Source organism: Oreochromis aureus, linkage group 20 (genome assembly GCF_013358895.1).
Source record: "Oreochromis aureus strain Israel breed Guangdong linkage group 20, ZZ_aureus, whole genome shotgun sequence".
NCBI lineage: Eukaryota > Metazoa > Chordata > Actinopteri > Cichliformes > Cichlidae > Oreochromis > Oreochromis aureus.
The window spans coordinates 5,393,143-5,415,383 of NC_052961.1; the positions used below are offsets into that span (position 1 = coordinate 5,393,143).

At 40.1% G+C, this 22,241-nt stretch overlaps 3 protein-coding genes across 6 annotated transcripts in view; 1 reads left to right on the plus strand and 2 right to left on the minus strand.

Annotated features, from left to right (window-relative positions):
• cables2b (Cdk5 and Abl enzyme substrate 2b) overlaps positions 1-11,565 on the plus strand; it is a 49,680-nt gene extending 38,115 nt beyond the window's left edge. The window contains exons 6-10 of the mRNA XM_031759133.2: positions 1,263-1,360; positions 5,390-5,496; positions 5,740-5,859; positions 7,234-7,318; positions 9,593-11,565. Coding sequence (XP_031614993.1) covers positions 1,263-1,360; positions 5,390-5,496; positions 5,740-5,859; positions 7,234-7,318; positions 9,593-9,739 — 557 coding nt within the window. The 3' untranslated portion in view covers positions 9,740-11,565. The remainder of the gene's footprint in view (positions 1-1,262; positions 1,361-5,389; positions 5,497-5,739; positions 5,860-7,233; positions 7,319-9,592) is intronic.
• Positions 11,566-12,160: 595 nt separating this feature from the next.
• LOC116335479 (uncharacterized serine-rich protein C215.13-like) lies at positions 12,161-20,670 on the minus strand. 2 transcript variants are annotated; one of them, XM_039604402.1, is made up of 7 exons: positions 20,137-20,670; positions 18,990-19,337; positions 18,553-18,762; positions 18,037-18,138; positions 17,199-17,224; positions 16,961-17,116; positions 12,161-16,248 (listed from the first exon to the last, which is right to left on the minus strand). In XM_039604402.1, the coding sequence occupies exons 1-7, from the start codon at positions 20,168-20,170 to the stop codon at positions 16,063-16,065; spliced, it is 1,062 nt and encodes a 353-aa protein (XP_039460336.1). In that variant the 5' UTR covers positions 20,171-20,670; the 3' UTR covers positions 12,161-16,062. The 2 variants fall into 2 exon arrangements, with proteins under 2 accessions (XP_039460336.1, XP_039460335.1); XM_039604401.1 differs by having other exon boundaries at positions 18,990-19,340.
• Positions 20,671-21,117: 447 nt separating this feature from the next.
• Positions 21,118-22,241, minus strand: part of LOC120435249 — a 20,528-nt gene continuing 19,404 nt past the window's right edge. For all 3 annotated transcript variants that reach the window (XM_039604413.1, XM_039604414.1, XM_039604415.1), the window contains exon 8: positions 21,118-21,389. The gene's annotated coding sequence lies outside the window, so the exon portion shown is untranslated. The remainder of the gene's footprint in view (positions 21,390-22,241) is intronic.

Below are 22,241 nucleotides of genomic sequence, written 5' to 3' on the forward strand. Positions count from 1 at the left end.
ATAGATTTTGGTGCTGCTGCCATTTTCAGATCACACCCCAGTAAGCTCTTTTTCGATCACTAGAATCTGCACAGCGGAGTTTATGTGCTGGATCTCCACCGCTGCAATTATATTTAGGGAAGAGGACAAAAATCTCTTTGAATTCTGATGATCAGGGAGGTTGTTAGGGAGCGATGTGTTTGGTGTAGCCAGAAAAACATGCACACAATGGGACAATACTCTGTGCCATAGTTGGGATGCCAAATGTGCATACATGCCCAGGAGTGTCAATCCAGCCAGCTGGATGACTTTGCAGAGTTCAGACTTGCTAAGATGAAGGACAAACAGTTTCAGACTTTTTAACAGGAAGCACTGTATTGCAGCACTTTTCCTGATAAAGAACCAGAATAAGGTGGTTAAGCCCCAGTAGCCATGCTGATGGGATTCTGTAATTTTCTAATGGTACAGTTTCTTTGTAATGACTTTAGACTGACTGAATGAGGAAAAACTGAGATTTATTTTGAATGTGAATGTCTGCGAACTGTGCATAAACTTTGTTAAACTAAAAAAAATGTGCTTTCATAAGTTTTTGTGCAATAAATTTAGTTTAATGGCTCTCTTAAGATCAACTCACGTGTCCAGTGAACTAAACTAAGTTTGACACCTCTGCCTTAACGGTTTGAAACGAATGTTAAATGTGTCAGGATGTTATAGTAGAGCTCTGCATCGACATCCTGAGCCTGAGGGAATGGATTCACAGTTCAGTCCTTCAAATGTTGAATAACACCACAAACCGGCTGTGACACCGTGGACTTCTCAGCTGAAACTGCTGTTTCCTCTTTACATTAACCTAACTGTTGTCACCAAAAATGAGCAACGAGTGGGGCCCTGTCAGTCTAAAGTTGATGTCTGAAGTCTCTGTGAGAAGGGCAAATGTCCTGGGGGTTAAAAAAAAAAAAGTAGTGGTTGAGCTGAAAGCAGTTAAGAGGTGCACAAAGGACTGAGCTGGAGTAGGATAGAAGCCAAATTTCAAGCTGGTAATGTTGCATCAAAGAGGTTTCCCTTTCCCTCAAAGACAAATTATCAGGACTTGATCAGAGTAACAGGAAAACAGATAAAATTCAGTCTCTTTTCCTTAACTGTCTGCAGACAGATCGCGCTTAGATGCACTAAATGTTTTTGCTGTGAGTCAGAGAACTTGTTGATCACACCTCGTGTTATTCGCCTCACCTCAGTTTTGCTCTTTTGACATTATTTCTGAATCGATGTGTATTGTTGTCCAGGTGTGGAGGATGTGATGGATTATGACCCCAACCTGCTCAGTGACCCCCAGTGGCCTTGTGGCAAACACAAACGAGTGCTGATCTTCGCCTCTTACATGGTAAGAAAACACTGCAGATGGTTTGAAATATAGTTGTTTATTTTTGAGGACGCCCACACGGAGCAAATCGCTGACAGCTGTGCGTCTCCTTCACGCCACGTCCAGAGCTCCGCAGGCTGTTTGACACCTTTAATGAGCTTTGTGAGAGGACAGATGGTTTTAGTAAACTAATACACTTTGGGGTCTGTAGCACTGCAAACCTGGTGCTGTAGCCCTCACTAGGCTGTGTTTGTGTGTTATCTTATCAAAGTTCTAAAAATGGGCACATTTTTGGGTTTAAGTGACCTCAGCAAGACAGATTTTAATCAGTCATTTTGGCAGTAACTTCCTGAATTCTGAGCCTCCAGCCTTAATCTAAATCAGATTTTCTTTCTTCTGCATCATCAGGATTAACAGCCTTCATCATAAAGCTGCCGCCTGGTATGGCAGCGATTTAGAGACAGCATTCCCAAATTTTCTTGCCTGATAACAAGAACTGATCTAATATGGGCTTGTTCTGAGGAGCTGCTTTTATTAGGTCTAATATTTGTAGCTTTCCTCAGCCTGTTGACCAAAAATGTTAATGTTGAGTTAAATAAATCAAGTTTAGTAACAAAAACAATACATGAAAAAGAAAAGTCCAAATCTCAGGAGATCTGCACTGAAAGCTTTGGCGTCGGGGACTTCCATTCAAATTCTGTGGTTTTCATATTTCTTAGGACTCTGCAGCAGATTGAGTGTTTCAGGGTTGAACACACCTCTTGTTTGTAATGTAACTCCTGAGTTTACATCTGGATCGCTCAGTTCAGTAAATAAGATTTAAAATGTGAATGAATATGAAAGAAAATTCAATAAGAAATGTTTGTAACTGCATCACTTTCATTTGCGAGCAATGAAAGTAACGTGACTAAAATATTATTTCACACACAAGATGCTAGTTTAATTCCAGTTTAGTTGTTAACTAGCTGCTAACTAATGCTTGAAATAAGCACTCATTCTCAGATTCACAGATTAACACAAACTAAAGTCCAGAAAAGCACCTTAGCATGAAGCTTTGTGGCTGATGAAATGCTAAGTTGAGCTGTCTGTGCATCGAAGCACGCTCATGCTACGCTCAAGTCCCATCAGACTTATACTGATTACCAATTTCCATCTTATAAATATGCTTCTTTGAACTTGTAAACATTGTAATCTTTCCTGTCATCGCCAGCCCTCCCCCATGAAATCAACATCAACATCATGCTTACCACAAGTGTTTGATGTCTGTGATGTTTATGCATCTGTAAAGATCCAACCAGTGAAGTCCTGCACACCCTGTCCAGTGATTAGTGACGGGATGGCGCATCTCAGGGGCCAATCAGATTTCAGCTGGGTCCAGCGCCTCTCTGAACACGAGCAGAAATCTTACTGAAACATATGTGAGCTATTAAAGAGCTGTGGTTTCTAAATTAATTAAAAGAATTCATCATAACGACAGCCAAAACAACACGACCACTCTGATCTAATTTGCTCTCGGTGCTGCTTGTACCACCAAAACAAGCTCCAACCTGCCACAGCAGGGATTCAGCAGGATGCCTGGAGGCTCCAAGACATTAAGAGCAGATCCTATTAGTCCTGTAAGATTTGGAGTATCATAGTTGTTCCAGCACATCCTCCAACACCCTGTTGGCAGTTCACTGTTGGTCCCTCCTCAGATGACTGTTTGAAGGTAATCGCCAGCTCACAGGGAGCACCCAACAAGCCTCGATGTTTCAGGGTGGCTCTGACTCAGACTCATCTGGCTGTAACACTTTACTGACTTTACACCTGCCCCTGCTGCTGTTTTTAGGATGACTGCAACACTCAGCTCTGCATTTACTGACTTATAGTGGTGACAACAACACTGATGAGAAATAATCAACCTTATTCACCATCTACAGGGTCATAGTGTTTTTGGCTCACTGGTGTGTGACTCATATGAATAACAGGTTCAGTAAAAACTATGCTGATCACACCAGTAGGTGGTATCTAATCCATTTAATATCATCACATGAATTAATGCATCATCAGTCAGATATTCACTAATCTCTGGTGACTGGTAGGATTTCTGTATTTGGCTTTTTTTTATTACACATTTTAATTATAATGCTGAGTCAGACAATAACATCTGTGCTTCGGGGAGATTAAAAGTGTAAATTGATCACATTAAACCCGAATTTTAATTTCTCATGTTCTAATAAACAGGAATAAAATGAAAAACTGAAGGAGAGATAAACAGGGTGAATAAAACAGATGACTGTAAATCTCAGAGAACTAAGAGTAAGCAGAGCACACGTGCTCTTTTCTTTTTCATCGTCCTATAGGCTGCGGCTTAGTTTGATCCCTCTGACATGAATTAATATCTATAGACACACACACACACACACACACACACACACACACACACACACACACACACACACACACACACACATTCATTCTCGTGACATCTAATTGACATAATGCATTCAGTATTTGCTCACCCTAACCCTAACCATCAAAAATGAATGCCTAACCCTCAGCTCAAACCTAACCATAACCTAATTGTAACCCTGACACTAAACGTACATTTTGAGCCTGAAAAATGCCTTAAAACTTGTGAGGACGGCACTTTTGTCCTCATAAGTGACTGTTGGTCCCCACAAGTAAAGTAATATTCCAATTTTTGGTCCCCATAAAGATGTCTAAACAGGTACACACACACACACACACACACACACACACACACACTGTATCACAGTGTTTAATTCATGAGACGATTACAGCTGAGGTGGGCTGCATTTCACTGAGCTTACTGTGAGCAAGCGCGTACGTGCGTGCGTGCGTGCGTGCGTGCGTGCGTGTGTGTGTGTGTGTGTGTGTTAGTATTACACAGTGTAATTTCACCACCTACTGTCAGTGTCGCCTAAACTACAAAACACCCCCCACCCACACCAGTTTGGTGCGTTACATGGAAACGGTGCATGTTACCTGCGTATGATAAGGTTTAGATCAGGCTGTCTACCAGGATTATCTCGCAGGCTTCCCTCCGTTAAATTAGGCCTTGGAAGTGTTGACATGAGCATGTATGTGACTAAATATCAGGATTAAGGTCTAAACTGAGTTGAGCTGTAAAGAAACTGTTGAGGAACCTGCAGCTCTTCACTGTCACCTCCTCTTTCATGGCCTAATGCTGGTGACTTAAAATCTGTTTCATGGAAAGGTGTGTCTGTTTCATCACTTAAGTTTTGCAGGTGAAAGGTCAGCAGTTGAGTTGTGTGGCATTTAAATAATGAAAGTTGTAAACATGCAACATGTGGTTAAAAGAGCTCTCAATGCAAATGAAGGAGGCCGTCTTAAGTTTGCAAAATAAAACAAACCCACTGGAGAGAGAGCAGAGCTGCCTTTGGGTGTTTGAGGCTATTAGGGAAAAATTTAGCAGATCAATGAGCAGGAATGCTGTGGCAATATTTGATTTCTATAAGATCAATGTGATCTAATACCTCAAACTATTGAGCCATCAATCCATTTTCTTAACTGCTTAAAGTTGGGGTGGGGCTGCAGACTGTCCATTTAGGCTACACACTGACCAGGTGATCTGTCCATAACAGGACAAACACAGAGACGGACCGACTCGGTGGAACCAAAGCCCGCGTCATTGTTAGATTTAAAAATAATCAGCAGGGGATTTTATTTAGTGTGTAAAGTCATAGCAGGTTCTTTGAAACAGATTTGATGAGGTTATTGGATACTCCTGGGAACAGTCATCACAATACCTGGAAAGACTGTAAACTAAAGCATGAATGAGTTTCCCTGCGAGAGAAATAGTGCCATCTTTGCAACAATAAATGAATCGCAGAGAGAAATATTTACCCGTCAGTGTTTACGTCCTCATCAGATTATTTACATTCACTGACAACTGTTTGACTTCTCATTGTCTCTGCTTACAGTTAAATGTGTTCTGTTCTCTGTTTATGCATTCTTCTACTCCTTTTTGTTCTGGTTTGGTTCATTTTCTTATGCTGTTTTGCTCTTTGTTCTTTTATCCTGCAGACGACAGTTATAGAATATGTCAAACCGTCTGATCTGAAGAAAGATATGAACGAGACTTTTAAGGAAAAGTTTCCTCACATTAAACTCACCCTCAGCAAAATCCGAAGGTAAAGTTTCTCATTTCAGCCAACGAAAGTTTTTCAGCACAGTAATGTGAAAGGGGGCGACTGGATCACCACTTGGTCTTAGAACTGAAGGAGCTTCTCGAACGAGACATGAAACATCTTAAAGAAACTTAAAGAAGTCCAGTCGCTCCTTAGATTACAATGACCTTACCATAACTAAGAACCTACACAGATATATGAAAAGGGAGTATTAAATAATTAGAACATGCTTTGTTTCTTTTTCAGCCTGAAGAGAGAGATGAGAATGGTCGGGGAGGACTGCGGCCTGCAGCCCGTCACCCTTGCGATGGCATACGTCTACTTTGAAAAGCTGGTGCTGCAGGGGCGACTCAACAAGCAGAACAGGTTTGTTCAAATCTCGTCCACATGTAAACAGTTCGTCATCGGCTTCTGCTTCGTTTATAGCCTTCACACTCTGCTTGAAATGCTGGTTAATGACGACTATGGATCACATGCGACTGTTTAGCTCTGTTTACTGTTATTATAAGTAATTCTGCACCATAATTAGTCTCAGGTCTAAAATTGGACTGGTTCAAGACTTGACACATTTGTGTTCCTGTTAGAAAGTGTAAAATAAGATTTGTTTGCTAGCTTATAAGGGGGATGTACTGCAGTTTTCTGTGTGGAGTCCACAGTGTGAGGTGTGGAAGTGGCTCCCCCTTGTGTTTATTTTCAGTAAGCTCAGTTTAAAAGAAACACTTTTCACTGTTGCTGATGGTTTGTGTTCTTTGATTGTGATGCACTGAATTTCAAGTCCTCACTGTCCCATAAACCACATGAAGGAAAGCTCCTGTCTCTCTGTCACTGCTACCTGCCTGGAAAATTGTTATTGAAGTGTGTGCATCATCACAATGACATTTATAGTTATTTTATACCGTATGTCTGTGAAGGTTCTCAGTCATCCAGGTCATCGTAGTCTAAGGAGCTTGGAAAGAAAACCATCTGGACTTCTTTAAGTTGCCTGAAGACGTTTCACCTCTCATCCGAGAAGCTTCTTCAGTTCTAAGGGTCAAATGGTGGAGAGTCCCAGATTTAAGCTCTGTGGGAGTGTCCCCCCAAAGAGGGACAATGGACCCCCTAATGATCCTCTTCCTAATCACATGAGCCAAGGTGTGAAAATGGGTGTGGGTCACAATCAGCCAGGGTTTCGGGTGAGCTCATTGTGAAACCTAGCCCCACCCTATCATGTGATTTCCTGAGGTCAGATGGCCCAGGGTGTGAGTGGGCGTTAAGGCGTCTGGGCGTTTTCACATGTTGGCTCATGTGATTAGGTAGAGGATCATTAAGGGGTCCATTGTCCCTCTCGGAGGGTTACTCCCACAATCTGGGACTCTCCACCATTTGACCCTAGAACTGAAGAAGCTTCTCGGATGAGAGGTGAAACATCTTCAAGCAACTTAAAAAAGTCCAGATGCTTTTCTTTCCAAGCTCCTTAGACTTTATACAGTATGCTTACATCCAACTCAAGGTCTTTAAGATCTAACTGATGATCTAATGATTCAGTCGAAAACTGACAACAAGTCTTATAATTAGTCTTATAATTGTTAACACATAGAAAGCACCACATAAAGACTTGATACATTATTTCAAACTAAGACAATAATTCCTTTAAGAATAAATGTTGTCCAGAGAGTGAGCAGTCTGCATTGTTATGAGGAGCTCTAATGACTCTGTGGCCTGATGTCCTGTCAGTTACGTAACTGTTGATGTTGTTCACAGGAAGTTGGTCTCAGCTGCATGCATCCTATTGGCAGCTAAGATCAGCAGTGACCTCAAGAAACAGGAAGTCAAACATCTCATTGACGTAAGTACTACAAACACACACACACACACACACACACACACACACACACACACACATAGAGTGTCAGTGAAAAAATCTGCCTTGTCAGTCAGATCATGTTCCTCTTGCTCAGGGCCTCTGTGAGGCTGATCTACCTGAGCAGGTGGAAAACGACCTGCTGAGTGTTCGAGCTGCAGGACTACAGGCTGTTTATGTCCTTTATAGTCGTGTGTTGAGTCCATGCAGGAGAGAATCCCTGAGGTCTGATTGAGTCCTGCATTATCAGTGTACTTTATGCTGCATGTTCATTTTTTTTCATGGCTCAAAAATATTTCTTTTAATTGTTTCAGTTCTGTGACCTCCAAAACAAAAACCCTGCATGTTACTACCAAGCAGACGATCGTTGCACATTTCTTTAGTTTTTATGGAGTTATGGATCTTTTTAGTTTTACCTCATTTATTATATCTAATGAAACACTGATTACAAATACAGTGCTGTGAAAAACTACTTGCCCTTTTCCTGATTTCTTTCATTTCTTTATTTATTTTTGCTCATTTGTCACACTTTATTTTTCAGATAATCAAAAAAAAAAACTAATGTTAGACAAAGATAACCTGAGTAACTAAACTGGTGATTTCATTTATTAAGGGGAAAAGATATCCAAACATACCTGGCCCTGTGTGATAGAGTAATTCCCCCCTTGTTAAATTATTAAATGTGATTAACGACAGTTTTTATAAAGCTGAGTTCAGTTACACTAAACACACTCGGGCCTTATTACTGTTATACAAGTTTAATCAAGAAATCACTTAAATAAAAGTTGTCTGACAAAGTGAAACATGTGAAGCGACACATCACGCCACGATCTAAAGAAACAGCTGAGAAGTGGTCAGAAAAAATTACACTGAAGTTGGTGATGTGGCTCACAGAACATCTGATGTGGTCTGCACATTTAGAAGGTTTATTACAATAATGCTGATTTAGTAGATTTAACAGATGGAGGGTGAGTGTGTGGATTAATGGATGGATGATTTTTTTTATACATTTAAATAAGAGCCAACAATCACAATTATGGACCGAACTATCTCACGGTGTTATCATGCTCCTGAAATTACAATAATATCAGCTTACGTCACAAATGCATCCACCTTCTTAGCATTTCCATTTCTTCAAAGTTAATGATACAGGGCTCTGATGTCAAGTCAAGTCAAGTCAACACATTCTCATGTACAGGACATACAGGCCTCTAACTCTCAAAGGTACTTTGTTCTCAGTCTGTTGGTAAGGAGGTAAAAAAAGCTGGATGTGCCCCACAAATTGACAGGATACGATGCATGCTGGTGTAGTGAAGTTGGAAAAGGGTTTAGAACTGTCTGATTTTACTAGTCACTGACATCAGTGATGGAGTGGATTACAAAGCCATTTCTAAGGCATTGGGAGCATGTGGAGAGTACCAGTGCCCACAAATGGAGATAACTGGGAACAGTTCTCAGGAGTGGCCGGCCTACCAAAAATACTCCAAGAACACATCAAAGACTCATCCAGGAAGTCATAAAAGACCCCAGAACAACATCTAAAGAATGCAGGCTTCACTTGCCTCAGTTAAGGTCAGAGTTTACAGCATCCATTGGTCAGGTCCAAAGAGAAAACCACTGTGACCAAAAATCATCCTCATCACACATTTGCCAAATATCTTCATGATTCCCACGACTTTGAGGGAAATGTTCTGTGGACAAAAGCTGAACTTTTTGAAAGATCTGAGTCCCGTTAAAAAGTAGCAAAGCACTAAAAATAAAAAAATGAAAGTTTTGAAGTGGCCTTGTCAAAGTCCAGACTTAAATAAGATTGAGATGCTGTGACCTTAAACAGGCTGTTCATGCTCAGAAACCCTCCATGTGGCTGAATTAAAACAATTCTGCAAAGAACAGCGAGACAAAAATCCTCCACAGCAAGTGAAGGACTTATTGGCAGTTATTGCAAATGCTTAGTTGGAATTCTTGCTGCCAAGAACCCTCAATAAATGAAAACAATGATTTAAAAACTGCAGTTTTTATTTTTATTTTTTTATTGGTTGTCTTTGGCTATTAAAATTTGAAAAAAAAAGAATTCGGGAAGGGGGTAAATACTTTTTCCACAGAAGTTTAGTTAAAAAGGAGGCCAGTATAAAAATGTCAAAGACACCATGTTTATTTTAATATCAAGATTTAAAACTTCCACAGACGTGGAGTCAGACATGAAACAGTTTGTGTCATCAGAAAGTATTTGTTCACGTGCTGGTTTGTCTGTTTCTGTAGAAGCTGGAGGAGCGTTTCAGGATCAGCAGGAGGGACCTCATATCATTCGAGTTCACCATCCTGGTCGCCCTGGAGATGGCGCTCTACCTCCCAGAGAGCAAAGTCATGCCACATTACAGACGGTTGGTGCAGCAGCAGCAGGTATAGCAGTGCCTGGCTTAGCAGCACTGCAGCACACTTCTCTGCCTCTGCAGAGAACCTCAGCACCTTCGAGCTCCAGCACTGTGATGGATCAGTTCTCATGATGCCTGGCTCAAAGGCTCAGAGGCCACCCAGAAATCATCCTCCTCTCTGTGCCCTACATCAGACTTCAGCCACACTGTCGTGGCAGCAAACGGCTCAAAGACGTCACAGCAGAGAAAGAGTTCACTTCCTCTCCTCTGTGAAAAACCAAAGTGATCACACACTGTGACTGACGGTTCAGTGACTGGAGGTCAAATCCATCACAACCCCTCAAAATCATGTCTCACGTAAAGGAGGATTCAGGTTTTCTTCCTCCAGCATTATTTTTATAGTGTAGGCCATCATAACTGTGGGTTTAAGATGTGCAAAAATTGTACATGTAAAAAGAAAAACAAAAAACAGAGTGTGCACCTCGAAAAACAACAACAAAAGACAAAAAACAAAAAAGACAGAGGGAGAAATTTACTTCTAACAAAACCAGAACTGTCTGACTTTCTAAAAGCCTTTCTCTAAACTCTGTTTTTTAGGTTCTTTATTTTAGCTTTATTAGAAATATTACGAGTAACACTGACAGCCACATGCATCATGCATCAGATAATCATATTTTTTATGCCTGAAAGTAGTGCTGAGTGTTTTCAGCGACTGTAGCTCAGATATAAACCGTTATGAGGATGCTGCCAGTGACTGAAAAAGGCTGTGAGTTCTGTTTTTGAGAAGAGAAGCACTGTGGTTTCTTTTCTGGTTTGCTTCTGCTTTATCCTTTATGCTCAGACTTCATGAAATAAATTTATTGCATGAAGTATAAATTTTTTTTCAAGCAGTCCATCTGACTGCTTTTGAGTTATCAGCCTGTATTTGTTTTATAAGGTTTATCCTGCCCTGTTATCAGGATATTTGCTCTCACACTCTCCGTTTCTGTGTCATTTCTAAGCATGAGCCAGCTTTACATTCAATGATCTGTATTCTGGCTTCATGCCGTTCAGAGAGTGCAGAGGTCCTTTTGAACGAAGCTGTGATGGGGGTTAGTGTTGGTACACAGAGCCCTCTAAAACAGATGAGACAAACACTGCTGTGATGCTCACTGTTCTCCAGTTGGTTTGCTTCTTTAAGGTAAAATCAGCACTTTGCCCCAGAGTCTGTTTGTTGTGGTCTGCAGTTAAAGGCTGTCTCACTGCAGTTTTTGCATTCGCTCCAGTTTTTGGAATACGTGTCAGAAACAAGCAGCAACACAACTACAAACCACAGATGAGACTGATCTGGTTAATAATAGGAAGACGCACAAAGCGCTGAGTGTAACACTGCAGTTCACAGAATGCACATCAGAATTTGTTAGGGTGTTATTTTTGTGCCTCTATTCTGAGCCCACGTAAAAAAAATTTGCAAGCGCAAATGTTGCATTTTGAGCAAAGAAAATTCATTGCTGCGTGCAAGAAATGTATCTCAGTGTTTGCTGTTATCCATATATACACACACAATAACAGCCCCTCTCGGTCAGTTGTTGGCATTTGCTCTTGCTCAGATCTCTGCTCTGTGTGTTGACAGACATCTGCAGACCTGCTCTCAGTGTGTCGTTTGCACTCACAACATCTCTGCTTCATGCACGCTCGATAATAATGCCATAATTTGTCTGTCACATTAAATATGGAGCCTTAACAGATACTTAACATCTTGTTAAGTTGCAGTTCAATTCAATTCAATTTTATTTATATAGCGCCAAATCACAACAGTCACCTCAAGGCGCATTATATTGTACAGTAGATCGTACAATAATAGATACAGAGAAAAACCCAACAATCATATGACCCCCTATGAGCAAGCACTTTGGCGACAGTGGGAAGGAAAAACTCCCTTTTAACAGGAAGAAACCTCCAGCAGAACCAGGCTCAGGGAGGGGCGGGGCCATCTACTGCGACCAGTTGGGGTAAATGGTAAATGGACTGGTTCTTATATAGCGCTTTTCTACTCTTCTGAGCACTCAAAGCGCTTTACGTGCATTCACCCATTCACACAAGCACATTTGTCTAAGCGCTTCTTTTAGCTAACATTCACACACATTCATACTCTGATGGATGCATCGGAGAACAATTTGGGGTTAGTATCTTGCCCAAGGATATTTGGCATGCAGACTAGGGGAAGCCAGGAATCGAACCACCAACCTTCCGATCAGTAGGTGACCTGCTCTACCACCTCTACCACCAGGGTGAGAGAAGGAAAACAGGATAAAGACATGCTGTGGAAGAGAGAGAGAGATTAATAACAGATATGATTCGATGCAGAGAGGTCTATTAACACATAGTGAGTGAGAAAGGTGACTGGAAAGGAAAAACTCAATGCATCATGGGAATCCCCGGTAGCCTACGTCTATTGCAGCATAACTAAGGGAGGATTCAGGGTCACCTGGTCCAGCCCTAACTATATGCTTTAGCAAAAAGGAAAGTTTTAAGCCTAATCTAAAATTAGAGATATTGCAGTTCTGCAATACTCATTTACATTTTTAGCACAAATATTTCTGGACACTGAAACTTGAACGTCTTGTTAAAGTGAAGTGCAAACACATTCATGATGTTAACAGCAGGAACTCGCTGTGGCTACCGACTTCCTTTTTCTGCACTATTAACACCGCAGCTCCTGAGTTTCTGTTTATGAACGCTACCTTAGAATCACACATCGCTCAGTGGTTTTGTTTTCATTGCATCATAAAGGGACAGATATTTAACCAAACTGGAGCCTCCAGCAGGACGTTTGTTGAAGTCTGGTGTCAGGACACCAGTGGAAGATTGATAGGAGAGTCGTTCATGTGGACTTCATGTACCTTTTCTAGCCTTTGTTGAAAGGAGGCTTCAGAAACACTTCCTGTTGAGCCTCAGTTGTTTTTGCACTTTGCCTTTTAGCATCACAGTCCTCAGACTTTATTTTATCACTAAGTACCAACAGTATATAATATTTTTCTACATTTAAGGTAACTTATTGTAATGTTGTGTATTTAAAAACTGCCTGATAATAATTTATTACTAATAATCCTGTGGATGAAGAATCGTGTCTCCTCTTTGAGTATCAAACCTGCAGGTGTCTTATCCTCTTACAGATAACGTTGGAAACATGATTGTTCATCCTGAGATTTGACTTCCACGTTCTTCCACTGATCTTATTTTCCTTTGTGTGTTTATGGACTCGAGCAGGAGAGCTGAATGAGTTTGGACCAGGGTTCTGCTACAAGACCCCAAAGAGTCCCAGTAAACTTCTCAGACTGTGGATACGATCCGTTTGGTTTTTAAAAAAGCCTAAAACTTTATCTGCTCCTACCCGTAGCTCTTGTTGTCCTGAATTAGCCAAAGTTTGTCTTTTTAACTCGAAGGTCATGTGCTTTTAAGACTGTGTTCACCTTTAAATGTTATTTTCTAATAAGATTGATCTTCATGTTAATATCATGTGTAAGTGAGGTGTGTCACTGCAGCCGTGCATGTCTTGTGTGTGTTTAGTACACATGTGAAGAGCTGTGGGCAGACAGACTGCGCAGCCAGTGTGCTGCGTTATTGTAACAAAGCCGGATGTAAACGACACTTTGAAATCTGGAGCAGCATCAAGTGAGGGTTAAATACATTTATTTTTTTAAAAGGAATTATTTCAAACATCAGCCGGGACTCAACTTAGACTAACATGGAACCAATGTGACGTTCACTGTGACAAACTACACAAATAAAATCAGTCTGCTTATTGAGTTTAACCAGCAAAAGCATTAAATGTATAATTTGCTGATGGAGCAATCAGACATGGACTGCTCCAGTAAAGACGTGTTTTACATGATGTTTTACAGCCAGTGAGGAAGAATCCACACTCTGTGATTTGCACTGAGATGCTTCAGAGCTTCATACGTACATAAGAGGATGTGGAACACTGCAGTAAACAGCAGCACTGATAAAGTCAGAAAAGTGCTCAAAACTTCGGTGAACTTAAAGATAAGAATCTGCTTGAGAGTAGAAACGGCACGCGAGCTTCCAAAATCATCTTCTCTACATTAGAGATTTGTGATATTGACTCTATGCAGCTTTTATTCTGTCAGCTGACCTTCATCCTCCTCCTCCTCAGTGTGTTTACCTGTAATGTGCCACAAATAAATTTTTACCTGTCACTGTTATTTAAATGTCACATTCACATTTTGTATTTAGTTTATGTATATTATTATGTATATAATTTTATTATTCTTCGAGCACTGCGGTGCTGTAAAGGGAAATATTTACCAAGTGTGTGTTTTTGGTTTATACTTCCCTTTTTTACATTCTAAGTTCTGTTAACTTAAATTCATTTTTTTGACAACACAGACGCATCACGCAGCAGTTCAGCAGCGTTGCAGTCGGAGCATCATATAAGTTAAAGCCACAGAAATATTTTTATGTTGCTACTTTTGCATAAATACATTTAATGATCCAACACAGTTGAAATAAAGAGGCAAAACTAGTTAAGACGTGTTGCATTGAATTAATTTGCAACTGAGGTAAATATTCTTTGTATGAGGAAGCTGAGCTCAAATACTTCCACTGCACAAGTGAAGGAAATGTGTGTATTGTAATATTTATAAGATATTTTGTAAAGGATAAAGACCATACACTGTTAAAATGCCAATGTTCATGTTTATTTTCATTAAAATATGTAAATTACTGCATCTCTTCATTTTTGTTGTTGTTGTTGTTGTTTGGGTATAAAGTTAATGTTAATTTGTTACAGTTAATTATTTAAACAAGTCTGTAAAGGAAAAACATGTGCCACAATAACTATGTACATTGTGATTCAACGGCAGCTAAATTTTTCAATATATATCTCTAACTACACATTTAAGCTCCTGTCAGGCATCATAGAGGCTAAGATGAGCGGGGCACAGAAATGACTTGGCAAGAATGCCAGAGGAGTGAAACACCAGCTACTGGTAGACAGAACAGTCGCCCAAGACTGCAAGACCAGGCTCACCAACCTGTGCACTGCCTGGATTAACTACAAGAAGGCCTATGACTGGATGCCCCACACCTGGATCCTGGAATGCCTAGAACTGTACAAGATCAACAGGACCCTAAGAGCCTTCATCAGGAACTCAATGGGGATGTGGCGTACAACACTGGAGGCCTACTTCAAGCCAATAGCATGTCGCCATCAAGTGTGGGATCTACCAAGGAGATGCTTTGTCCCCACTGCTGTTCTGCATAGGCCTGAACCCCCTCAGTGAGATCATTGACAAGACTGGCTACGGATACCGACTACAGAACGGAGCAATCGTCAGCCCATCCTCTACATGGATAACATCAAGCTGTATGAGTGAATGAAACATCGATTCACTGATGCACTACCTGAGGGCAACACTGCAAACTTCGAGGACAGCTACAAGGGCTCAGAGAAGAGCTCGAGAAGATGTGGAGGGTGAAGGTAACAGTGGTCCCAGTGGTAATCAGCGCTCGGTGCAGTGACTCCCAAGCTAGGAGTGGCTCCACCAGATCCCAGGAACAACATCCGAGATCTCTGTCCAGAAGAGCGCAGTCCTGGAACAGCAAAGACGGATCTGCGTAGGACCCTCAAGCTCCGAGGCCTCTGGTAGAAGACCGCCTGCAGTATATCCAGTTGTTTTTTCCACTTTGTGTGATTTTTAAGCTTCAGAATGGAAATGAGGGAGCAATATAAAACTGTTCTGTCATGCATTAAAAATTTGCTATAACAACCCATTTTTTGTCTTCTGTACAGAAGGCCGAAAATCTATTCCTGCTATAAATTTGGGTCTGCTATGACTGACTTGTGAAGACTGAAACAATCAGTCATAATAACACCACTTGAAGTAGTTTATTTATCTGCATGTGACTGACATGCTGCGGCTTTTGTCAGCTAAACGTCATCTGAAAGAGGTGAAACTTCCGGGCTGACCTAATCACTCTGCACATTCATCCTCACACAACAGTCTGTACAATAACTTTCTGCAAACTCAACTGCTAAATGCAATGATGGACTACTCTAGAGACGAGTACAGGAGGCTGGAAGTCTTTCCAAAATGCATCGTTCTCTTTTTACTGAATCTGTGCTGTAGCATCACACCGTAATGCTAACATCTGCTATTATAACTGTGGTATTGCAACATTCTTTAGTTCAATGTTAAGCAAAAATAAAAGTCACTTTATCCTGAGGCTGACTCCATGTTTAACTTAAAAATATGTCAAAAGCAGAAAAATAAATTAACTTTTGTATCATTTGTGTTGAGCTGTTGTCCAATTAGAGAGTTAAGACTTCATCCATAGCTTAAGTACTGATGTAGTTCATACTGATGTAACAGTAGAGTACAGAGGAGGTGAAGCGTCTTTGGTGTGGTTGGTGGTGCTGAGGTCCTCTGAAGACGTGGAGTAGACAACATCAGCTGTGTTACCACAGGGGGCGCCGTTTGTGTCAGGACTGTGGGAAAAATCCACCTCAGAGTAACAGAGACTATGTGAGTTGTCTTCAGCCTGAGATACAAAGGTGAGATCAAACTTTAGATGTCTAAAAATATATTGTAAACACAAACTGCAAAAAACCTAAAACAATTTTGTGAATGAAATCTGAATCACCGTCTTAAAAGAATACAGTTTTAACAAAACAGGTTTTACAGGTCACCCACTAATCGGAAGGTTGCTGGTTCGATGCCTGTCTGCTCCACTCTATGTGCCAAATATCCTTGAGCAACATACCACCCCAAGTTGCTCTCTGATGCATTCATCAGAGTACAAATGTGTGTGAGTGTTACATTTGTGTTAACTTGCTGTACCTAATAAAGTGGAACAAGAGCAGGTTATCACTATCCAGCACTTCTGAGTATTACTATTGGCTGACAGGTAGAAATGAAACAGCATTATAAAAAGATCTGGATGAATATTAAATTTTGATAAATTTTCCACCATAAATGTGATTTTTCTTTTTTTCTTTTTTTTTAAAGCTCATATTAATGAAAGAAATCTAAATTAAAATAATAACAGATTCTTAAGAGTCTTTTTCTCCCTTTAAAATATTTTCTCTGCTTTAAACAAAAGAAGAACTTTTATTTCTTCGGTCTGTCAGTGGAACATTTAAAAACTTTCCAAACTTTGATCTTTGTGTCTGAGAACAGATGAATTACTTCACTACACAAACAGTTACCTGGTTTATGGCCTCAGCTTAGAATCACACCACAGTTTTACTCACGTTGTTCTGAGTAGAGGTGACGAGGCTGTAGATGCCTCCGCTTTCATCTCCATCTGAACGGGGACCTTTGGGGTAATCATACACTGAAGACACTTCTACAGGAGGTGACCTGCTCGGTATGTCACACTCTCTGATCTCTTCATACAACCTGTTGACCTGCAGCAGGAGAACAAACCAGCTGACAGATACAAACCAAACAATAATGAAGCTGATGTGTGTCACAGGTGCTAAAACTCACCTCTGTGTCTGTTTCCACAGGAGGTCCTGAAAAACATGCAGGTCAGAAAATAAACATCTGTCTTTAAGACACATTACAGGAAGAAGAACCTGAGGAACTAAACTCAGGAACAATATGAAGAACTACAAATGAACTACAGTTAGATAAGACACATGACTGATAAAGAATCAAAATCATATCAATCAAATCTGCTACAATCAGTTTCTGTTGTGAGTCATAAATGAACATTCGGTGCTCTTTTTACAAACAGACTGAACTTCAAAGGTGAAAACAGCGTGACAGAAACGTCACACCTGACTTAATTCATGCAAACTGGGACATTCTGAGCTGGGACAGATCAACCATGGTGCCATGTTTTCCTGTGTTTTATGGTTATTTTATAAAACTGTAATTTTGAAGGATTATTTTTGAACATATCCAAGTGAGACTCTGTCTTGGTGATCGTCACCATCAGATCAGTAACACCTTTCAGTCCAACGGTCTGTTTTCACAGCAGCTCTGTCAGTCTGAGATTATCTGGTGTTAACATGATGTAGACACACTCTCATCGTGGTGACTGGATCAGAGTTACACTGATTTTACACAACAAAACGTGGAAAACTGTGGTTGTTGTGTGTAAATGTTAACAAACTATACTTTGTTAAATAATCTGCTTTAAAGGTGTTTATGCAGGCAATACACTGAATAAGGGAGCATATTATACCGTACATGCTGCGTGTTTACATTTCCGTTGATTGACAGAATATTTAATCCATGCATGAAAAAATGAAAAAGTAATTTTGAATTTTAGATTAAAAAACTCTGATGAAAACACTGTGTTTGTTTCCTGTAGCCTCACCTCTGGGTTTAGTGGTCTTCCTCTTCATGTAGAAAATCAGCAGAGCTGCTGATAAGACGACGATCATAACGACCAGAATCAGACCCACATAAATCAGCACATCTGCAGGAGTTTAACAGAGAAGATTTCTTTTACTCACAGTGTAAACATGTGGCCTCCAGGTCTGTTCATTTAGCAGTAAAGTTGTGCACATACAGAGTAACAAGTTGTGCTGCAGAAGGCAGAAATGTGAAAAAGCTCTGAAACCAAACAGTGACTAATCACAGTCTATATCTGTCATCTAGCACAGATCTCATGTAGTGCTGCTCTGAGGAAGTCAGCCATGTTCTCTCTCAGCTGCTGACCTGCTGTGGTGGAAACTTATTTCTCATTTATTTCTATAGTTTTTTCTTTTACTTCACTAAAAGATCAGAGTGATTCTTCCACAGCTCTTAATGTGTCATTCTTGTGTCGTTCACTCATTAATGGATCTTCATCACATGTAAATCTGCATACATATAAAAATCTATAATGTACCTGAACTTCCAGAGGAGGCTGATGAAGGTGTGGAGCTTCCTGAAGTTGAGCTTAAACTCTGTGTTGTTGGTGGTGTGGAGGCTGATGAAGGTGTGGAGCTTCCTGAAGTTGAGCTTAAACTCTGTGTTGTTGGTGGTGTGGAGGCTGATGAGAGAAACACTGAAGCTGAAAAAGGTCTCAGAGTCCCGTTTGGTGTTGAAGTGGTTGAAGCTGTGAACAATGAAACCATCAGAGTCATAATAAGACCACTTGAAGCAGTTTATATATCTGCATGTGACTGACGTGGTTATGGGCTGTTTGACAGCAGAACTGATGAAACTTGATGTTTCAGATAAATATAACATCTGTAGGTGATTTGAAAGAAAAGTAGCTGCCTTTGAGACGGGAAACTTCTGTCACACCTTCAAAGACAAACACGACTGTTAGCAGAAACTCACCTGCTGTGACAATCAGCTCAAAATCATCGTTTCCATCTGGACTCAAAATTCTGTCCAAAGAGCACCTGTACCATCCTGAGTCAGACTGGTTCAGCTGTGTGATGCTCACATACATAATATCAGATGAGGTAACACCTTTGTTTTCATATTTAATGCTGTATCTGCCGTTCTGAGCTGCATCATCAGATGTTTCAACAAGAATGTTTCCATTTTCACATTTTTTCTTACAGAACAGTTTCCTGCTTCCAGACAAATAAAAGTTGCACCCAACTGTGATGTTTCCTCCTTCCTCTGCTCTGCGGGTGAGAGTTTGTGCTTTGACCAAACCAGTGTTTCCATCCTGAAGTGCTGCTGAAAGGATGAACAATCATTAGTTACAATCTTACTATAGATTAAATGTGACAGGTGATTATTAATTTGAACTGATCACAGAAGTTCAGTTAACTTCATTTTTCTGTTTGTATTTGCAAACAGCAAACTTCCTGTTTTATACACGAACACAAAGCATCTGATGTGGAAGATTCAGAGTTTAAGGATTGTGAAAAAGATACAAAAATGAAATTTGACTTTTATTTCTCTTACATGACATCATCATCATCATCATCATCTGTTTCTGTGCTATCATGTGAAATGAGCTAGTTCTCACTTTGTCACCGCTCACTGTGCTGTTGCTCTTCAGCTCATTAAAAGAAGAAATGAAACAGTGTTGTTTCATCAGCTCTACTATTATAAGTTTTGCTTTCAAAGAAGTGTAGAGGAAAAGTATTGATTACAGTTTCAACATACAATAAAAAGTAGAAATGTATGGGCATTCAAACTGATGTGAATCTCAAATTAATTTGCAAACTACACTCATTTCCAAACTTTGTGAACAAACAAAAAAAGGTTTGTATAAACATTTAAATTCCACACAGATTTATATATTTCACAGATTTTTCTTATGCTTTCAATAAGCTGCATGTTTGAGTGACTCATTTCCAAACGTCACAATATGTTTAACTACAGAAACCAGGAACTATGAGAGAGAACAAAGAAATGAAGAAGGAAGTAGCACAAACTGAGTGGTTACCTACAAATGAAAATAAAATGGAGACAAATAAGACTTAGAAGAGAGAAAGTGACAGAAACAAGAAGAGAATTTACTCACTGAGGAAGATGAAGCAGACCAAAGTGTGTTTCATGTCAGAGCTCTGATGGTTTAATGCTGCTTCTCTTCTTCACTTCAAACCAGAAACTTCTTACTTCTCTTAATGATGAGATCACGCCCTCAAACCGCGCACACACACACACACAAATTCCTGCTCTCTCACCAGTCGGGGTGAGTGATGCGATCCTACTACAAGGCAGATAAATCCCCGCAGTCTGAGTGTGTGCAGGTCTGGATCCTGGAGATCACGCTGGAAGGATCCATCTAGTGGAATCACTGGACTCTCTTCATGGAGCTCATGGCTCAGTAAAACAGCTGACAGAGACACGGAGCATCGTTAATCACATGAAACCGGAACTTGTGCGATTTTAGCGGCTTCTACCGAACATTCATCTGACTGTTAGGGGCCAGCTGATAAACTTCAACAGCTCTGACTCAAGGACAACTTTGATGGAGCTAAACTTCAGCAGACGAGACAGTTTCTGTCTCTAATCACGACCGTGTCAAGTTACTTGGAACATCGTGACACAGAACTTCCTGTAAATTTCCAAAATAAAGGCTCATGTTCGCCTTAGCAGGAAGTGCAGCAGATATAAAATCTTTTTAGAAGACCAGTATGTATATTTAAATGGAAATAAATTGCAATGAAGAATAACTAGTCATTTAAGCCAGTCTGTTTCCAGCATGGTTATAAGAGGTCTTAGTTATATTATAATGGCTGTCAGTCCTGCCCATCAAACAGAAAACTACAATCCTCCTAAATAACATTTTCTACATCTGATTTCTGGAACTTTTATAAAAATCAGTATAAAAGTTCTTCGCCTACATTTACTTAATCAGCTGTATGTAGAAACAGTGACAAACAGATGAAACGTCCATCATGACGTGCTTTTGAAATTAAAACTGAGCAGCAACAGAGGCAGACTCAGGGATGGGAGACTGTCTGTGAACACAGGAACACAAAGAAACAGTTTGTTTTAATGGAAGGTTTTATTGCTTCAAGATATTATTTAACAAAAAACATTTGATCATAAGCAAATATTAAGCTTTTGTCAACACAATAAAAGAGCAAAACTGATAAACCCAGAATAATTATAAACAATCATGACCACAGGCCTATCCCAGCTCTCATTCACATTATATTTACTTTATTGTATCAAATATTTATCAGTTTATTTTTTGGGGCAAGTAAAATGTTTCAGACTTCTTTTAAATTTATTCTGATCATAACTTTAATCTTTTGACATTCAGACCTTCATCCAGTTTCTTCTGACACTTGAGCTGTGAAGGGAAATATTTACCAAGTGTTTATCTTCACTTTATTGTTTTTACATTAGAAATTATTTCCATGTTAAATTCTTTGTGTCTGATTTGACAACACAGACAGGTGACACAGCAGTGTAGCTGAGGTCCAGTGGTTTAGTTTAAATACACATCATCATAAATAGTTGAGCACATGCAAAGTCAGCCACCTGGAGCCTTTTTCATGACAGCATCTAAGGACCTCCCTCCAAGAACAGCCTACCTGCTGGCTGATCTAATAACTCTCCATACTCCCTCCTATATGCATCATTTTGTGCAGCTCTCTCACTGAATCTGTCCTCCAGAATCACAATAGCAAGAATAGTTTTTCAAACTGGGAAATATTCAGTTTGAGAAAATGAAAAAACAGAATCAATTATCTGTTAAACTAAATTATAAGTAGCTGCAATAAAAAGCTTTTAAACTGAGGCTAATTGTTTGTCTGTAGGTGATAAATGTCATAAACTGTTTTATGAACTGTGTTCATCTGTTAGTCACTGAGGTTCCATCAACAGTATCACTGCTGATGTTTTTCAGCAGCAGAGGAGATCTGTGGTGTGGTTGGCAGGGCTGGCATGTGCCTGAAGCCTGGAGGAGACAACATCAGCTGCATCACCACTGGGGGGCGCTGTTGGTGGTGGGAATATGGGAAATCCACTTCAGTGCAATCATCTCCATTCATGTTATCGTTAGCCTGAAGGAAAAGTGACGTCAAACGTCAGAATCTATATTAAATGATAAAGTTACCCTCAGTGTGTTGATGAAGCAGAAATGAACAAAATAATGAAAATTTCTAAAAAATA